This window comes from Gossypium hirsutum, chromosome A07 (genome assembly GCF_007990345.1).
Source record: "Gossypium hirsutum isolate 1008001.06 chromosome A07, Gossypium_hirsutum_v2.1, whole genome shotgun sequence".
NCBI classification, from domain to species: Eukaryota; Viridiplantae; Streptophyta; class Magnoliopsida; order Malvales; family Malvaceae; genus Gossypium; species Gossypium hirsutum.
The window spans coordinates 92,775,473-92,793,312 of NC_053430.1; the positions used below are offsets into that span (position 1 = coordinate 92,775,473).

At 31.6% G+C, this 17,840-nt stretch overlaps 2 protein-coding genes and 1 long non-coding RNA gene across 5 annotated transcripts; 2 read left to right on the forward strand and 1 right to left on the reverse strand.

The window, feature by feature from the left end:
• The first annotated feature begins 1,245 nt into the window (after window positions 1-1,245).
• On the forward strand, window positions 1,246-2,068 carry LOC121231824 (uncharacterized). Its single transcript, XR_005929911.1, has 3 exons — window positions 1,246-1,438; window positions 1,527-1,591; window positions 1,741-2,068. It is a non-coding gene; the product is annotated as an uncharacterized lncRNA (long non-coding RNA).
• Window positions 2,069-10,423: 8,355 nt separating this feature from the next.
• Window positions 10,424-13,186, forward strand: LOC107955375 (UDP-glycosyltransferase 74G1). The gene is made up of 2 exons (XM_016891153.2): window positions 10,424-11,205; window positions 12,335-13,186. The coding sequence occupies exons 1-2, from the start codon at window positions 10,555-10,557 to the stop codon at window positions 13,055-13,057; spliced, it is 1,374 nt and encodes a 457-aa protein (XP_016746642.2). The 5' UTR covers window positions 10,424-10,554; the 3' UTR covers window positions 13,058-13,186.
• On the reverse strand, window positions 13,158-16,211 carry LOC107955374 (probably inactive leucine-rich repeat receptor-like protein kinase At5g48380). Of its 3 annotated transcripts, none has more exons than XM_016891149.2 (3): window positions 15,735-16,211; window positions 14,514-15,484; window positions 13,158-14,428 (listed from the first exon to the last, which is right to left on the reverse strand). In XM_016891149.2, the coding sequence occupies exons 2-3, from the start codon at window positions 15,357-15,359 to the stop codon at window positions 13,430-13,432; spliced, it is 1,845 nt and encodes a 614-aa protein (XP_016746638.2). In that variant the 5' UTR covers window positions 15,360-15,484; window positions 15,735-16,211; the 3' UTR covers window positions 13,158-13,429. The 3 variants fall into 3 exon arrangements, with proteins under 3 accessions (XP_016746638.2, XP_016746640.2, XP_016746641.2); XM_016891151.2 differs by having other exon boundaries at window positions 15,624-16,194; XM_016891152.2 differs by lacking the exon at window positions 15,735-16,211 and adding an exon at window positions 15,624-15,727 and having other exon boundaries at window positions 14,514-15,245.
• Window positions 16,212-17,840: the final 1,629 nt, after the last annotated feature.

The window sequence follows — 17,840 nt, forward strand, 5'->3', positions numbered from 1 at the left end:
CCTCCCTAACACACCCCAAAGCATTTAATCACATAAGCAGGCATACATTTATGTCAAAAATAGGGCAGAAATACAACAAATATTCCAAAAGCTGAAATTATGAAATTTAGGGCATTACAAAATCTGATAAAATTGGTGTCAACCATTAGTGTCCCAAAACCAAAAAAAATATTTTTAAATCTGATAAAATTGGTGCCGGCCATTAGTGTCCCAAAACTAAAAAAAAAAAAACTGGACCCAAAAAAGGTGGTACCGGCCATATATAGGCCAAAACCCAAAAAAATTATTTTTGGTGTTAATGTCGGACATCTATTGGCTAGAACCAAAATTTTTCTTTTACAATGTACTTGGTGTCGGCCATTAGATGGCCAGAACTCAATTTTTTGACCAAATACTGGTATTTGAGTATACCAGAATGATACAGTGTAAAAAAAAATACCCCTGATGCCGGCCATTGATGTCCCAAAATAATAAAAAAATTAAAGCCTGACATAATCATCAAGCAATCATTGGGTCAAAATACAAGGGGGTGTCTACCATTGGGTTCCCATAACCCAAATTTACTGTTCATTTCAAGTCATTTGGGTGAATGTTTTTGAGCCAAGGTAATTTTTGTAAATATTAATTTTTTGGGGGTTAGATAAGTAAAATAGTCGTGTTATACAAACTCCAGCTCACTCTCTCACTTAATCATGCTATGCTAGTTCTAGCTTCATCCTTTGAATAGGACTTTTCTTTTTAACCAGTTCAATGTTTTGCAGTTCTACTGCTTTTGGTGCTGTAACCTTGCTTCGATTTATGTAATAGAATATTTTCACCTTTCAAAAATAGTATATAAGTGGCCTTAGAATAGGATAAAACGGGATTTTCGTAACACCCTGACTTATTACAATTTTGTTTTTATAAATTTTATCATATATTTGCACTTGTTTTGGTGGTTGAGCGGTGTCAATGTGGGTGGAGTTCCTTTGTACGAATCGTAGCCAAGGGTATGAGTGATTTTATTTTGTTTGTTTCAGCTCTGCTGTTAAGATGCTGGAGTTGGTGTGGATTTTAAACCCTTAGAAAGTGGTATGAGTGATTTTATTTTGTTTGTTTCAGCTCTGCTGTTAAGATGGTAGAGTTGGTGTGGATTTTAAACCCTTAGAAAGTGGTTAGTTATGGGATTTTATTTTGTTTTATCCTATTTTATTATTTTTTAATAAATAATTAATTAGTGGTTATTTTGTTATTATTTTTAATTTTACTTTCTTTTCCCTAAAATTTCCTCCGTACATGTCACGTTCTTTTCTTTCTTTTTTTTTTGTTCCCTCTTCTCTCAACTTTCACAGACTTTATTTTCTTTCTTTTTGGTTCAAACGGCAATTCTTGCCATTTTCTTTGTTTTCGATCAACGAGTGAGTTCTTGTGGCTAATTAATGGGCAATTGGACTGAATCGTAAGTAACATATTACCTCTTTTTTGTACGTTTAGTTTTGTTATCAAGCGAGTTCGAATTAATCGTCGAAATTTGTTGATTTGTTTAGGAGAAGAGCAAGAAGTGTTTAACTCTTTGGCGAGTTAGGATTTTGGAAGCGTTGTTTGTTAAAAAGTGAGCACTTCTGTGAATCTGGATACTGTTTTTCTTTTCGAATGTTGTTGGTAGAGGTTCGAGTAGTATTTTTGTTAAGGAAATCGGGGATTTTTTCTATAAATCATTTGATTTTATTTCTGATTTAGTGTTCCAATCGGTGCTTTTAGGTTCTGGTTATCTCGTGGGAGTGCTCGTATCGAATCTAAACCAAATGTGTAATGAGAAACCCAGAAAATAGCGAACGACGAAAGCCAAATGCAACTATGTGCCAGGCTATGTGTGACAAATGGTATATGACATATAGTAACTCTTTTTAGGTTAGTAAATGCATTTGGCAGTTGATTTGCAATATTTTGCAAATGTATTATCTTTTGAATTCTAGTTTACATGGATTTGTTCGAGGATCTAAATGAGGTGATAATGATGCAGCCCATATAATTTCCTTTACAATATGTTTTCTTTCTCCCCAAGTTGGGAATATTGTTTAATCAAAATGACAATTGGCACGCCGTGTCATAAATAGATTTTCTATCACTGGTTAAAAATATTTAATTAAAAAAGGGTATTCATACCCAACATATATCCCAAACCTCCTTTAAGGACCTAACTTTGTGCATTGTGGTAAAGTAATTGGAAGATATATCACACATCCAAAAATTCTAAGATGATAAATATTTGGCTCTTAATCAAAAATTAATTGCAATGAGGAGAATTTATGATAACTTGTTAGTGTAATGTGAGCAAGTGTTGCATAATGTAAAAAAACATATCCCCACGTTTAAAATAGAAAGCTTTATTCTCGTAAGTAATGGTCTAATATTTAACTGGAGACATTTAATAAATAATTTAGCTAGACCATTTTGTGTATGAATATGAGCAACAAGACTTTCGATTGTTATTCCAATAAACATACAATTGTTACTGAAAGCCTGAGAAGTGAACTCACCAGCACTATCAAGGCGAATTGTTTGGATTACATGATCTAGAAATTGTGATCTTGATTAATTATTTGTTCAAGTAATCTCACAAAGGCCAGGTTGTGAGTTGATAATAAACACCTATGTGACCATCTAACAGATGAATCTATGAAAACTATAAAATATCTAAATAGTCGACATGGTAGATGAATGAGAGCACATATACCACCATGAATACATTCCAAAAATGTAGGGGATTCTATCCTAATCTTAACCAGTGATGCTCTAGTAATTAATTTACCTTGAGAACAAGCAGCACACGGGAATTCATTGAATTTAAGAATCTTCTGGCTCTTCAATGGATGATCATGTGAATTCTCAATTATTTTTTGCATCATTGATAATCCGAGATGGCCTAATCGTTAATGTCAAATAATAAATATATTTCACTTAGTAAACTTTTGGTTTACTATAACATGTGTTTCAATTGTGCTAATAGTGGTATAGTACAAGCCTGAAGATAAGGCAAGTAATTTCTCTAAAACGCATTTCTTTCCAGATATAACTATTATAATTTGCAAATAATCAATATTTTTTTACTTGTAGTTTCAATATGATATCCATTTCGGTGTATATATTTGAAACTTAACAAATTTCTCTCGGACTTTGATGAAAATAGTGCAACATTTATGATAAACATTGTCCCTTGATTTTGCAGTATCAAATATAGTGTTGATATTTTCATTGCTTGCAACTAAATAAGAAAATTATTTTCTATCTTTAAGTATAGCATGTGTTGTAATATTATCTGTAAGACATGTGTTTTTATTGCTGATCTTGGTTTCAACCAAAAAATTCATATTCTTCATTAAAATAAAATACATCATAAGAGATATTGTAAACACTTAAAAGTTATAATAAAACATACTAAAACCATACTAAATTCACACAAACATGAATAACAAGAATTTTAAAATCATCATAGAAATATAAAATATTATTTATATATATATATTAAAATTCTTAATTTCTAACCTAAAAAAATCCTTTACATCAATATGGGTAATATTAGCAAAGCTTTTAAAACCATCATCGTTGTAAGCAAAATTAGCCTCTACATTATCATTTTGATAAGTCAAGTTTATTTCAATATTCTTTTCTATCTCTTGTTGAAGGCTTGATAAAACTTTATAAGATGTTCAGGCATACAATTAATACCTACTCAAATTTTCAACGCCTTTTGAAGGAATGCTTAAGCCATTATCTTTCTCTTTTTTTTCTCTTTTATTTTTCTTTTGGTGGTCATAATAATTGTCAACACCTTGATAACGATAACTATAGCATCCTCGACCATGTTTATGGCCATGACCACAATCGTGATCACGAATGCAATGTTTTTCATTTCTACAATTATTGTGTTGTCGAAACCATTTTTTAAAAGGATGTTTGAAAAATGGGGATCGACTTTTGAAAAACGAAAACAGGAGTCGCCACCAACCTTTTTAGGTGTGATTGGATCACCTTATAAAACGTTTTGGTCTACGAAAATTAAGAAAACAGGTTCGGGAGTCGGTTACATACGAGGAAGGATTAGCACCCTCGCAACGCCTAAAATTGGTACCAAATTGAATAGTTTTCTGTCTTAATGTCAAAAATTTGAAGGGATTTAAAAATAGGATCCTTTTTTTAAAACCGGAATTATTTAAGTTGAAAAAATCGAGATTCCTTAACTCCGAAAGAATACAAACATCACATCCAGCATGATAGGACACGATATTCTTAAACTCTCGTAACTGAAATCATCTCGTGATTTACAAAATCTATTTAGAAGGATACTTTAGGCATTTAGACAAGCAAGAAATCGCAACCCAGCATGTTAGAGCATTATTTCACGAATTCCTAAATACGAAAAATATTGCCTCATTTTAGAAAAACTTTTGGATAAAATATGAAAATTAAATGAAATATATTTTTTTAAATAATGATTTGAGTAAAATTTAAAAAATAATTTACTAAGAGTAATACTAAAAAAAATTATTAAAAAAAATGAAAGAGTTTGATATGATACTAAAATTATTAAAAAATTAAAATATATAAAAAAATTAGGGAAACATGGATTAAATCAAAATAAAAAGGGTTGAAAAACGAAGATGAACAAAGAATAAAATAAGAACAAACCGTAGAAAATAAGAACGTAAGAGGGAGAGAATTTTGAGTGAAAGCTCTCAAAATTTTTTTATTGTTTTTCAAAACTCCAGTGTGTTTACAATGAAGGGAGAGGCCTCTATTTATAGTTGAACCTCCTCAAATCCAACGGTACAGATCAATTACATCAACGGTTAAGATTAAAAGGTATCTACAAATTAAATCTCTAAGATTATAAAATCATATCTTCTAAAATTGCATATCATATCTAAGATTGTATCATATCTAAGATTACATATCATATCTAAGATTGCATATCATTGAAGATTATATTTCTATATGAGTCAAGCTTGTAAATGGACCTTAAATTTTTTCAAGTAATGGGCCATTCCAATCGGGCCAAATTATACTTGTAAGTCTGGACTGAACTTGGACTATGTTTTTTTTCTTTTTTCCTTTTTTTTGGGTTTATTATTTTTGTTTTTGGACTTATTTCTGGGCCCGGGCAAAATTGAGTGTCTACATGTGTATTGTTGCATTCACTTCTGGAATGGGGCAAAACTAGTAGGACGACTTCCATGATTTTTTATTGGTAACTCATTATTTTGCTTGGGCACCAAAAGTCATGAGATTAAGTCAGAGTATTTATTAAAACCTTTTTCATGGTATTTCTGCCGCAAGAACACATTAAATGCGTAAAAAGTTGAGAAAGGTTTGTCCAATAAGTCTTCACTAATTATTTTCACTCCACATAATTATAATTAAGAATTTATCTTAAATATTGCAGAATTATACTCACTTGTTTTATAATTTTGCAACCTCAAGTACATCAAACCATAACGAGCTTTTGGTATAATTACCCTTTTTTATGGTCTTATCTTTATTTTAAACTATTCCACAGTTCAAGTGGATCTTTTATAGTCAAATATTTTGCTTTCAATCCTTCATGAAGATGATGACGAAAGAAAATCATAGCTTGGGCTTTATCCTCTTTAGATGCCTTAGTACCTTGGATAGTTGTATTCTTAAGACCTTTAGCGTCTAAGTCAATTTCAGCATCTAACACTCATGACAAATAGTTGTTGTCTGAAATGTCAAGAGTCACAAATTCGAGTTTTGCAATATTTGACATTATACAAACTAGTATAAAACAATGATAATTAGAAAATAAAACACCATATAATCAGTAGAACCTTTATAAAATTAATTGCATGCATATTTAAATAACTATGCAATATTAGGGCTTTGTTTCTCGTTGCTTTTCAAAAATTCTTTTTGGAGCCATAAGCAATTAGAAACATACAACTTTTGAAACTATAAGTGCTTTGAATCGAAAAGCAAGAACAGTTTTTTTAGCTTTTGCTTTTGGAGAAGCACTTGTGGAGCCAAAATGACATTTTTAACCATTATTTATGTAATATATTTTATGTAATATTTATATTTGGTATAAATATTTTCATATTGAAATTTATTTCAAATATATAACATTATATGTTTAAATTTATAATAGTTATATTATATAGACTATATTTTTCAAATAATATTAATTACGTACAAATATTTAAAATTAATATTTTATAAATTAAAATATTAATAATGAGTTTTTTATATTCTTTCTAAAATATTATAATATTGATGAATTTGAACATTATTTGAATGTATATTTTTACTTCTTAACATCGTGTCTAAAATAAATATTTTATTTCTCAAAAACACTTTTTAACAACAATATTAAACACTTAAATTTTAAACCACACTTTTCAAAAGTACATTTTTACAATATTTTTCAAAAGCATTAAAAAGCTAACCCTAAAAATATTAGAGTATATAGAATTTTATTTAGTGAATTTTTATAATTCACAATTAAATATGTATATAAAAACAGTTCATGAATAATGAAATACATATCAAATACACTATATGTATACAAATTTGGCATTTAAAAACATAAACCTAATAGTAATAATTAACGAGATTGCCAAATATAATATAGCAATTTAAAATATTCAATCAATTTATTTATGAAAAAGATTCAATTATTTGTGTTTGTCATATTTTAGAAAATTAATATTTTTACTTATATTATCCTAAAGTACATATTTGAAATAAAAATACGAGACAGATGAAAAGGGGTATTTTACTAAAAACGGCCCATTTCTAACATTATTTATGGAAATGGGCCATTGGAAAGATTATTTATCGGAATAGACTAAAAAACTCAAAACGCACCTACATGGAAGCATTTTAAGGGAAATTTCAAAAAAAGTCTTCTCGTGGGAGCGCTTTTGTCATGTCAGCAAAAACACGCTAACGTAGAAGCGCTTTTGCTGACATGACAAAAGCGCACTTATGTGGGCACGTTTTAGCCCATGTTTTTGCCCCAACGGTTATCTCAAATAGTCATTTAAAAATTTGACTGATGGGGCCAACGGTCATGAAAAAGGAATTATAAACCCCCCTCCCCATTTTTTTCACACAAAATTTCCTCTAAATTACATTTCTTTCAAATTTCTTTCTAAATTTCTCAAAAAAGCTCTTAGAGTTCTCTAAGTTTTTAATTTTGTCTAAATTAGTATTATTTTTTTATAATTTCTAAGAAATTTGATCGTGTTAGCAATGGCCTGACAATTAATTCATCTCGATAATAAACATATCACCGTCGGCCAAGTGAAAACGGTAAGGGTTAATTTTAATTTTTTAATATTATTTAAATTTTTTTCATTTATGTAATTTAATTAACATTTTTTATATTTTTTTATAACAGTCGGTAGATCGAGTGTTGCAATGTTATATTCATAATATAATTGATAGAAAATTACTTGAGGGAAGCGGGTTTTTAGCATGTGGGCAACATAGATCGAGGGTGCAAGTTGGACCCCAAACTCATCAGCGCGTTCATAGAGAGTTGGAGACCCGAGATGCACACATTCTATCTTCCATGCGGAGAGCGTACCGTCACTTTGAAGGATGTGTAGTTACAATTGGGTTTACCAGTGCATTCCATCTTTTGGAACAGTCTTACCAATTAAAAAAAATCTAAACCCTAATTTATTTTTTCAAAAACCGTAATCCTAAACCCTAAAATCCTACCCATAAACCCTAAGCTATAACATACAAATAACCCAAAAAACTTAGAAAAAAACAAGGGTTAAAGCGTGCCCACGTCAACGCACTTTTACCATGTCAGCAAAAGCACACCTACATCAGTGCGTTTTTTATTGACATGGCAAAAGCGCTCATACAAGAAGACATTTTCTGAAATTTCTACTTAAAAAGCTTCCACGTAAGTACATTTTAAAGATTTTAGCTCATTTAGATAAATAATATTTTAAATGGCCGCCCATATTCGTAAATAATATTGAAAATGATTCTTTTTTTTTTTAAATCCACCAATGAGACGTGCACGGCTCTTTCTTCCATTTTTGTTAGAATTATTTACCGACCCAAAAGAGACAAAGACAACCTGGGTCAAGTTTTTTAAATTACAAATAGTAAAATAAATTATTACTCATCACTATCTACTTTATATTTTTTTAAAATTTAATCCTGACTTGTTATATTATTATTATTAATTATTAACGAAATCTATGTTTCGATGATACTTCAAATATTATTTTTTATGAAATAATTAATATTTGTTTATAATTTTTTAACTATTTTTTTATTTCACCTATAATAAAATATAATATTATTATTTATTAACTGGAAATTCATACACTATAATAATGATAATGCCTTAACTTAAATGAAATAATAATTAATATTTTTGTCCCATGAATTTAAATTGTGTTATCGCTTTCCCTTCCCTAAAATAATAATAATGTATTATGTGGGTTTTTTATTAAAATAGGACAAAAAAATAAAAAATATATCAAAATAATACAAAGTAAAAATTATGTACTAAAATGGTACATTTAGGGTGGTGCCGCCTATGGCAGAGGCATGACCACCCCATGTCAAATCAGAAATTACTGTAGCTGCTGGTCAAATCGCGGTGCAGGACCAAAATGTAATAATATAAAGTATTTAGGGACTTGTTATGCAATTGTTCCATTTAAAATGGCTACTGAAAAAAAAAAAGGGGGAAAGGGTGCCGCCTGATAGTGTGGCGGCACCAAACTTTAAATAGGGCTAATTGCCTTGTAAGCCCTCCTTATTTATTATTTTCTTTTTATTCCCCTTCAAATTACTATATTGTTTTTAAACAAGCCCTTAACCTATTTTTGTAGTTAAAAATAAGCCATTAACTTATGGTTTTTACTCATAAAAGCCCTTCATTTTAATATTAAAGTAAATATATTTTACCCAAAGTAAAGCTATTTAAAAAAATATAAACTAATTCACATTTTAGGTTGATGTGAATAGTTTATTAAATAAAAAATAAAATTTTAAAATTTCTTGAGAGTGCTTATATACATGATATTCTTAACTACTCTTTCGAAAATTTTGATTACTTTTTGAGATTTTATGTTGATGTTAAAGTGTATATAATTTTTATTGCATCAACAAAAAATTTAAGATAAAAGCTTGAAATTCAAAATATATTTACTTTAACATTAAAATAAAGAGCTTTTATGAGTAAAAACTATAAGTTAAGGGCTTATTTAACTAAAAAATAGGTTAGGGGATTGTTTAAAAACAATATAGTGAGTTGAAGGGGGAATAAAAAGAAAATAATAAATAAGGAGGGCTTACAAGAAAATTAGCCCTATTTAAAGTTTGGTGCCGCCACTGTCAGGCGGCACCCTTTCCCCTTTTTTTTTTCAGCAGCCATTATAAATGGAACAATTACATAACAGGTCCCTAAATACTTTATATTATTATATTTTAGTCCTACGCCGCAATTTGACCGGCAGCTACAGTAATTTCTGATTTGACATGGGGTGGTCATGCCTCTGCCATAAGCGGCACCACCCCAAATATACCATTTTGGTACATAGTTTTTACTTTGTATTATTTTGATAATTTTTTTATTTTTTTGTCCTATTTTAGTAAAAAACTCGTATTATGTTCTTGCACGAAGAGCTAATTTGGTAATGCTTTTGAAAAGTGCTTTTGGAAAGTGCTATGAAAAAGTGCTTTTGAGAAGTACTTTTGAAAATTTAGTTTAAAATTTGAGTGTTTAACATTACTGTCAAAAAGTACTTTTAAAAAATAAAATGTTCATTTTAAATATATTATTATCAAATAACAAATATGCATTTAAATAATATTTAAATTAGTTAATATTATTATATTTTAGTAAGAATATAAAAATATTATTATAACTTCTTGTTAATATTAAATATATTTAAGTAATAAATATTAATTATTTGTAAAATTTAATTAGAATATATAAACTATATTTTAAATATTTAAATATAATTATTAAATATTTGTAATTAGTATTTTAAAAATATTTTTTAAATATTTGTAATTAGTATTTTAAAAATATTTTTTTATTTTTAATTAATGATTTTAATACATTTGTAATTAAATACTAAGAAAAAAAGGAAAAATATTATATTATTGAAGGAGTAAAAAAGTAATTAAGCACTAAAAGTACTTTTGTAGAAGAAAAACTACAAATTTTAGTTTCTCTTTTTCAAAAGTACTTTTCAAAAGTACTTCTGAAAAGTTAAAAATTTCAACTAAAAATAACTTATTCTACATAATTTTTTTTCCAAAAATACTTTTAGAGTCAAAAATACTTTTAAAAAGCAATACAGAACTGTCCGAAGGCTTCTTATTAGAAAATACAAATAGAAAGTATTTTTATATATATTCACACAGCATCACACAGCGAAGAAGACAAAAGAAGAAAATAATAATAACTGACAAGTGCCGAATACCAAGGCAAATCTTAATATTTTATAGCAGGGCAAGCAGGGAGTGGTGAAGGGATAAGCGAGCAATCTGATACTGAAACATTGAGATCTAATGGGGGACGAAAACAATCCCAAAAAGCCTCATGTTTTAATCTTCCCTTACCCAGCTCAGGGTCACATCAACCCCATACTCCAGTTCGCTAAACGCTTGCTATCCAAAGGCGTCAAAGCCGCCCTTGTTACCACTGTCTTCCTCTCCAACTCCTCATTTTCCGACCCATCTTCCACCTCTATTGATATCCACACCATCTCCGACGGCTTCGACCAAGGAGGTTATGAACAGGCTGGTAGCTCCGACGCCTACCTGGCAACTTTCTGGTCCGTTGGCCCCAACAGTTTAGCAGCATTAATCAAGAAACTTACTGAAATTCACCCTGTTGATGCCCTTGTCTATGATGGGTTCTTGCCTTGGGCACTCGATGTCGCAAAGCAGTTTGGGATACCCTCGGCGGTGTTTTTCACTCAATCTTGTGCCGTCAACAGCGTGTATTACCATGTAAGCAAGGGACTTCTTCAGTTGCCACTCCCAGAGCCTCATCTTTCTCTTCCAGGATTGCCCCCGCTTCAAGTTTCAGAGTTACCATCTTTTGTTGCTCTTTATGGATCGTATCCGGCTTGGTTTGATGTGGTTGTTAATCAGTTTTCCAACGTCGATGGAGCTGATTGGGTGTTTTTCAACATCTTTTACGATTTGGAGAAAGAGGTAAACTTTTACATTCTTTCTTTTTAAACACGGTTTTCGGATTGTATTTTTTCTCAAGCTAAATTAGTTTTATAGAAGAAGAGAGGAATCCTTGAAAATCTTAACTATTCTTATCATCATATCGCAGAATCTCATTGCTAGTACTCAAACAAGCATGAAACGAATGCTCGCATATTTTTCTATAGTTAAATCAAAAAATAATTTAAAAATTTTATTAATTTTTAGGTGATTAGCGAAATAATTAAATAGGTACACGTGATGTACCGTTTGTGTTTGTATCTTATGTTAGCATATATACTTGTTTATGAGTTAAGCCATCTTGCTCAATTAGAAAGTCCGTTAAAAAAGTGAGGGGGTTTTCGCATACATAAATTTAAAAAATGGGCTTGAACAAAAAAACAAGATCTGTTTTCTAAACAATCTAAGCCTTGGGTAAAATCTTTGGGCTTGGGCCCAGCTCGAATTTGTAAAAAAATTGATGCTGTTTTTTTTGCTATTTTACTAACATTTCGCTATTATATTACTATTATTTTATTTTATTGGTTGAATATTGTATAACTTTTATTTTATTATTAATTTTACTACTATTTTAGAGATATTTGTTGGCTAAATTGCACTTATATTAGTGTTATTTAAGTTTTTTTTTCATTTGTTGAGAAGTATTTATTTTAATGTTTTTATTTTATTTAATGTATTATAGTTTTTAAATTTATTTTGTATAAAAATAATATAAAAAATTTTAATACAAGCGAGCCGAGCCAGACTCGAGTTTTAGCACTTTTATCCGGGCTAAGTTTGGACAAAATTTTATGCCCATTTTTCAGCCAGGTCCGAACCTAGAAAATGGGCTTAATGTTCGTACTTGGCCTGACCTGGCCCATAAACAACTCTACTGGCATATAAAGACCAATTTTTAACCGTAAAAATAGTTGGAATTGTAAACATAAGGACCGGTTTCCTTTTTGATCTAATATAAAAAAATTAATTTACTTATTTTTTGAGAAAAATAAGCAAGATGCAATTCTACTCCGAGTACAAATACCTCCATATTTCTTTTACCCACAGTGTTTACTATGATAGCTGTATAAGCAGGTCAATTAACTTTGGCCATATGAATTTGTTCCATCAGGTAGTGGACTGGATGTCAAGATTCTGGAACGTGATGACAGTAGGGCCAACGATTCCATCTATGTACTTAGACAAAAGAATCGAGAATGACAAAGACTACGGTATGAATCTCTTCAAGCCAAATGTTGATGCTTGCATGAGTTGGCTAGGTGGAAAGCCAAAGGACTCAGTGTTGTATATATCATTTGGAAGCTTTGCATCACTAGGAATTGAGCAAACGACAGAGCTGGCATGCGCATTGAAATCGAGCAACGTGTGCTTCTTGTGGGTCGTCAGGGAAACTGAGATGGCCAAACTGCCATACAATTTCATAGAAGAGACCTCAGAGAAGGGTTTGGTGGTGGCATGGTGCCCTCAATTGGAAGTGCTGTCAAATGAGGCAGTTGGTTGCTTTCTCACCCACTGTGGCTTTAATTCGACTCTAGAAGCACTGAGTCTCGGAGTTCCGATGCTGGCAATGCCCCAATGGACCGACCAACCCACTAATGCAAAGCATGTGGAGGATGTGTGGAGAATCGGAATAAGGGCTCACCCCAATGAGAAAGGGGTTGTGAGAAGAGAGACCATTGAGCGGTGCATAAAGGAATTACTAACGGAAGTTGGAGAAAAAGGCAAAGAGATTAGGAAGAATTCAATCAGGTGGAAGGACTTGGCTAAGAAGGGAATTGATGAAGGTGGAAATTCAGATAAAAACATTGACGAATTTATAGCTAAATTACTCTGAGACTAGTACGTAGGTTGCTTTTGTTTTGTATGGAATAAGTTAGGGTCTAAAGGCAGATGCTGAGTAAGAGCAAATTTCTTGAAAATATCACACTTATGAATAATAAGAACAAGAATCCATAATTATAAATTGATCTTACTTTACAATGTAGCATTTCCTTGGTGTAACTAAGGGTGAAAGCCTAATTAAGGAGATAAGAATATCTTAGTAATGAATCTAAAGTGTTTCCTCCATGAAACTAATCAAGTATTCTACTATGAAACAAAAGACACAGACCTAATTAGAAAGTGCATGTAATCTCAACCCTTTATTAAACGTAAACAACAAGAAATACTCACCGTATCCCATATCTTTGCACTTATTCTTGTTGATTTATCGAGCAACTATAAGTTCCTCTAAATAACCGACATCATTGGTATCTGAAGGCATCGAAATTTCATCTTCTGTAGTGAAATTGTATTGTTCACCGATAGCTCTTAAGAGCTGGTATACTTCAAACATGGCAGGCCTCTCCTTGGGAGTTGGCAATACACAATTACAAGCAACTTTAAGAAATTGGAAAAGTTCATTATCAACACCGTTCCCAACCAAGGATGTGTCAATAGCATCATGAAGTTTCCCATCATCTGATAGCTGCGAAATCCATTCCACAAGACTTCCCTTGAAGGTCTCAGGAGCTTTGGTTATATGGGTAGGTCTTTCACCAGTGACCAACTCAAGAAGGACGACTCCAAAGCTGTAGACATCTCCTTTTGGAGTGGCCACAAGAGTTCTTGCATATTCAGGGGCAACATAACCTAAATCCCCAAACTCACCATTGACAAAGGTGCTCAGATGGGTATCAACTGGGTTCATGAGCCTGGCAAGACCAAAATCAGATATTTTGGGCTCAAAATCTGCATCTAGTAAGATACACTTAGAGCTTATATTTCGATGAAGAATACGGGGATTGCAGTTGTGGTGGAGCCATGCAAATCCTCTGGCAGCCCCTATACTAATTTTAAGTCTCAAGGACCACTCCATAGCCTGCTTAGCATCATCTACAGGATGCAAGTTATCATTTAGAGTACCATTTGCCATGTATCTGTAAACTAACAGCCTCTCTGTCTTCGCCACACAGAAACCTAAAAGGGGAACTAAGTTACGATGTTTCACATTTCCCAGGGTAGCCATCTCAGACGAAAATTCTTTGTCAGAGTGTTGAGAATTCTGCAACCTCTTAATCAGTAGTGAGGTGCCATCTTCAAGGACTCCTATGTACATGGTCCCTGTTCTTCCTGAACCGATGATATTATTTTTGTGGAAACTGTTTGTGGCCTTCATAAGATCATTTAATCTCATTCTGGAAACCACCTTTTCAAACATGGAAACCTGAAATAACATTAGCTTATAAGTATATCACATATCAAACCATAATCAAAGAACAATTTTATATGGATGTATTAAATTAGCTTGCCTTAATGCCTTTAGCTCCCTTTAAGCTCTTGGTCCATTTGTTTCCATCTGGATCATCATCCTTCTTCCTCATGACAGATACTTTGCGGTAATAGAAGAAGAGAACAATGGCCGTACCTATTGCAGCAAATGTCACCCCACCAACAGCGGCCCCAGCAATCACTCCAGTCTTCGTGCCCTTGGTAGTCTCCCGACATGGATCCAAAGGCTTCCCACACAGTGCACGATTACTAGTAAAACTGTCAACCGAATACGTGGTCCTAAAAACCGGAATTGGCCCTGTCAAGAGATTATAAGCTACAGTAAACGTTTTCATCCTGTTGAGCAAAGTGAGTTCTGGAGGAATCGGCCCCGTCAAATTGTTATGGTCAAGGTTCAAAATGTTCAAGAAGCTACAATTTGCAAGGTTTTTTGGGATTTCTCCAGAGAAATGATTAGATGAGAGATCAAGGGAAGTGACATATGGGATAAGTGTAGCGATATCAGATGGAATTTTTCCATAAAGCTTATTGCTTGAAAGATCTAAGCCTGTCATACTTTTGCATTTTTTAACGTCTCGAGGGAACACACCCTTGAGTCCCATATCAGAAAGCCTGATATTGAGAACCCTGTTCTCATCCGGGTGCCAGCAATCAATCCCTGTAAACCTACAAATGAATCCTTCAGTATCGTTGTTGAAATTCCATGAAGAATTCAAGTAGCCAAAAGGGTCCTCAAACGAAGCTTTGATGCTCTGCAAACAATCAATATCTTCCTTAGTAGCAGAGCTCAAAGTACAGCCGAGTAATAACAAAACCATAACGCTGACAAGAAGAACAAAAACTCGGCTATGCAACACCATGATCATGAAGAAACCCCTCAAATGGAAACTTAAAATGGTGGATTAAAAGCAACCCACTTGTATAGCTACTAAAAGCTTAACAGATATTAAATGCCAAATCCACTAAACCATACTTCTTTTGACATTTAAACCTGAAACAAGTTAACAGAAGGGAAAAAATGGAACCAAGTTCAAAATTCACACCAAAACAAGATAAAGGAAAGTATAAAGAACAATAATTCAGCCAAATTCAGAAAGACTAACACAAAAAGGAGAAAAAGAAAGTTTTACCACGGAGAAACTTAAGCAAACCAGTTGGAGTTGACTACTTGACTTAGACTTTGATGAATATAAGAGCATATAAACAAAACCCAGAAAAAATATAAATATTAAAAGACGCACCTTAGATTTCTCAAGTTTTAACAGAAGAAGACCAAAGGACAGGCAAAAGGGTAATGGAAACTACAAGGAAACATCCTTCTTTTCCACAGAGAAACTCAGAGGGAAGACCCCAATAGGCAAAGTCTACGTCGTGTTTGAATATTCAAAAGCATAATTGGAATTTTGGTAACACAAAATTAAAAGTTCCAAAGGAAAAAGAAAAAAAAAAAAGGGGACAAATGAAGTGAGATATGTGTTAAAAGAGTGTGAACTAAAGATTGAAAATCTGTCTCCTTTTTTTGTTGGTTTGGGGGGTATTTGATCGGGTCAAACAAGGAATCGGTAATTTAAGTTGTTTGGTTGTTGCTTTTTCCAAGCTATGGAGGGGACGACTGGACTGACCTTAAAAAACGACAAAGACTTTTTAGTATCTGTGCTCGACTCCTGAGGGTGAGTGATAACCGTAGAGCTCGCTATTCGTGATTTTCCGTCGTGCTCACATATTTCATTCAATATTAGTTTATATAAATTTAATATTTTAATAATTAATTTGAGATGCATATAAATTTTTTTACATATGCAAAATATTACGTCAAAAATACATTTATTAAAAATTTATATAAAAATAAATAGATGTTAATAAGGCATATTAATTTATTTAAAGAAATACGTTAATTTGAATTTTAATAATGATATTATTGGAACCATAAACATGAAGAATACAAAAGAAATTGATATAAATGATAAAAGTTAAATGTTTTATCAAAGATAAATATATTTATATTTATAACGGATAAAGTGTTGGGATTGTTTAGAATTTCAACTTGAAGTATTAAATATTAAGACTTACCATGACTTAATTCACATGAAAGTGATATATATCCTTTTAGTTTAAAAATTTATTTAAAATTAATTTCTTAAAAAACTTATTCAATCTCAATTTTTCGTTTTTGTCAATAAATAAATAAACAACTTTCCATTGTCGTCCTTTATAAGTAAAGTAATTTGCATCTCTTTGTACTTGCATAAATTACATTTTGCATCCCTTTGTACTTGTGAGTTTTCCTTTCCGAGATGATCATTTAGACAAGTATAGGTCATCCGTTGTCCAAGTCTCAAAGTCTTTATCAGGAACATGAAGTTGTTAGTCACCAATCACCACGTTGGCTTAATTACCCTATTCCTTTAAGTTAGAATGAATGACAGGATCTGTCCGTCACAGACATCATTGTCCCATCAAAGATATCCCCCCACGCGTTTCGTAATGATGACTGAATGGCAAGTTCGACACGTTAATATCATCTTTGTAACACCCCCAACTCGTATCCCTCGCCAGAACCGGGTTACAGAGCATTACTAGAGTTTACAGATCAAACAGACAGAAATTTCAAACATTTCATATCATCAAAACAATCATCAAAGCATCATTTTAATCCAAATTATAAACATACCAAATCCAAATCAATTTGTCTAGTTCATGAGCACTTAAACATAAAATTAAATTCATATGCACCTATCTAGATTTAGTTCAATTTACCATGCCATAATATGGCTTCAAAAACAAACACATATTTATATGAATGAAACCAACCAAAAATAAACTTATAAACTCATTTTACAATTAAACCACAAAATAACTATTATTTAGACACCCTAGGTACATGTCGACACAAAGGATAAACATCACCACATTTGAGTTCGGGATTGTTGTTGAATGCTGAATCGGCGATCAAATTTAAGTACCTAACCTGCGCACGGAAAACAAAACTGTACACTGAGTATAAAGTCAGTGGTATTTCTATAATTCGAATATTTAAAGATAAGAAATTACAAATATACAATTTAAATATAAACACATATTAATATTTAATTATTACAACAACCATGTCATATTTCATTTGTTTCACAAATATCTCAATTCTCATACTTGCTATATAAATAGCTTTTCACAATTTATTTCAGTTTTCATTATACAATTGCAATATCCATTCCATAGTCATTTCATGAGTATATAACTCATATATTCCATATATTTGCAACATATTTCACATTCTATTTTCAATTCACTATTTCACTTCCATTTCTCATACCGTACCATTTCAATATTAATTATAAAACTTTGTTATT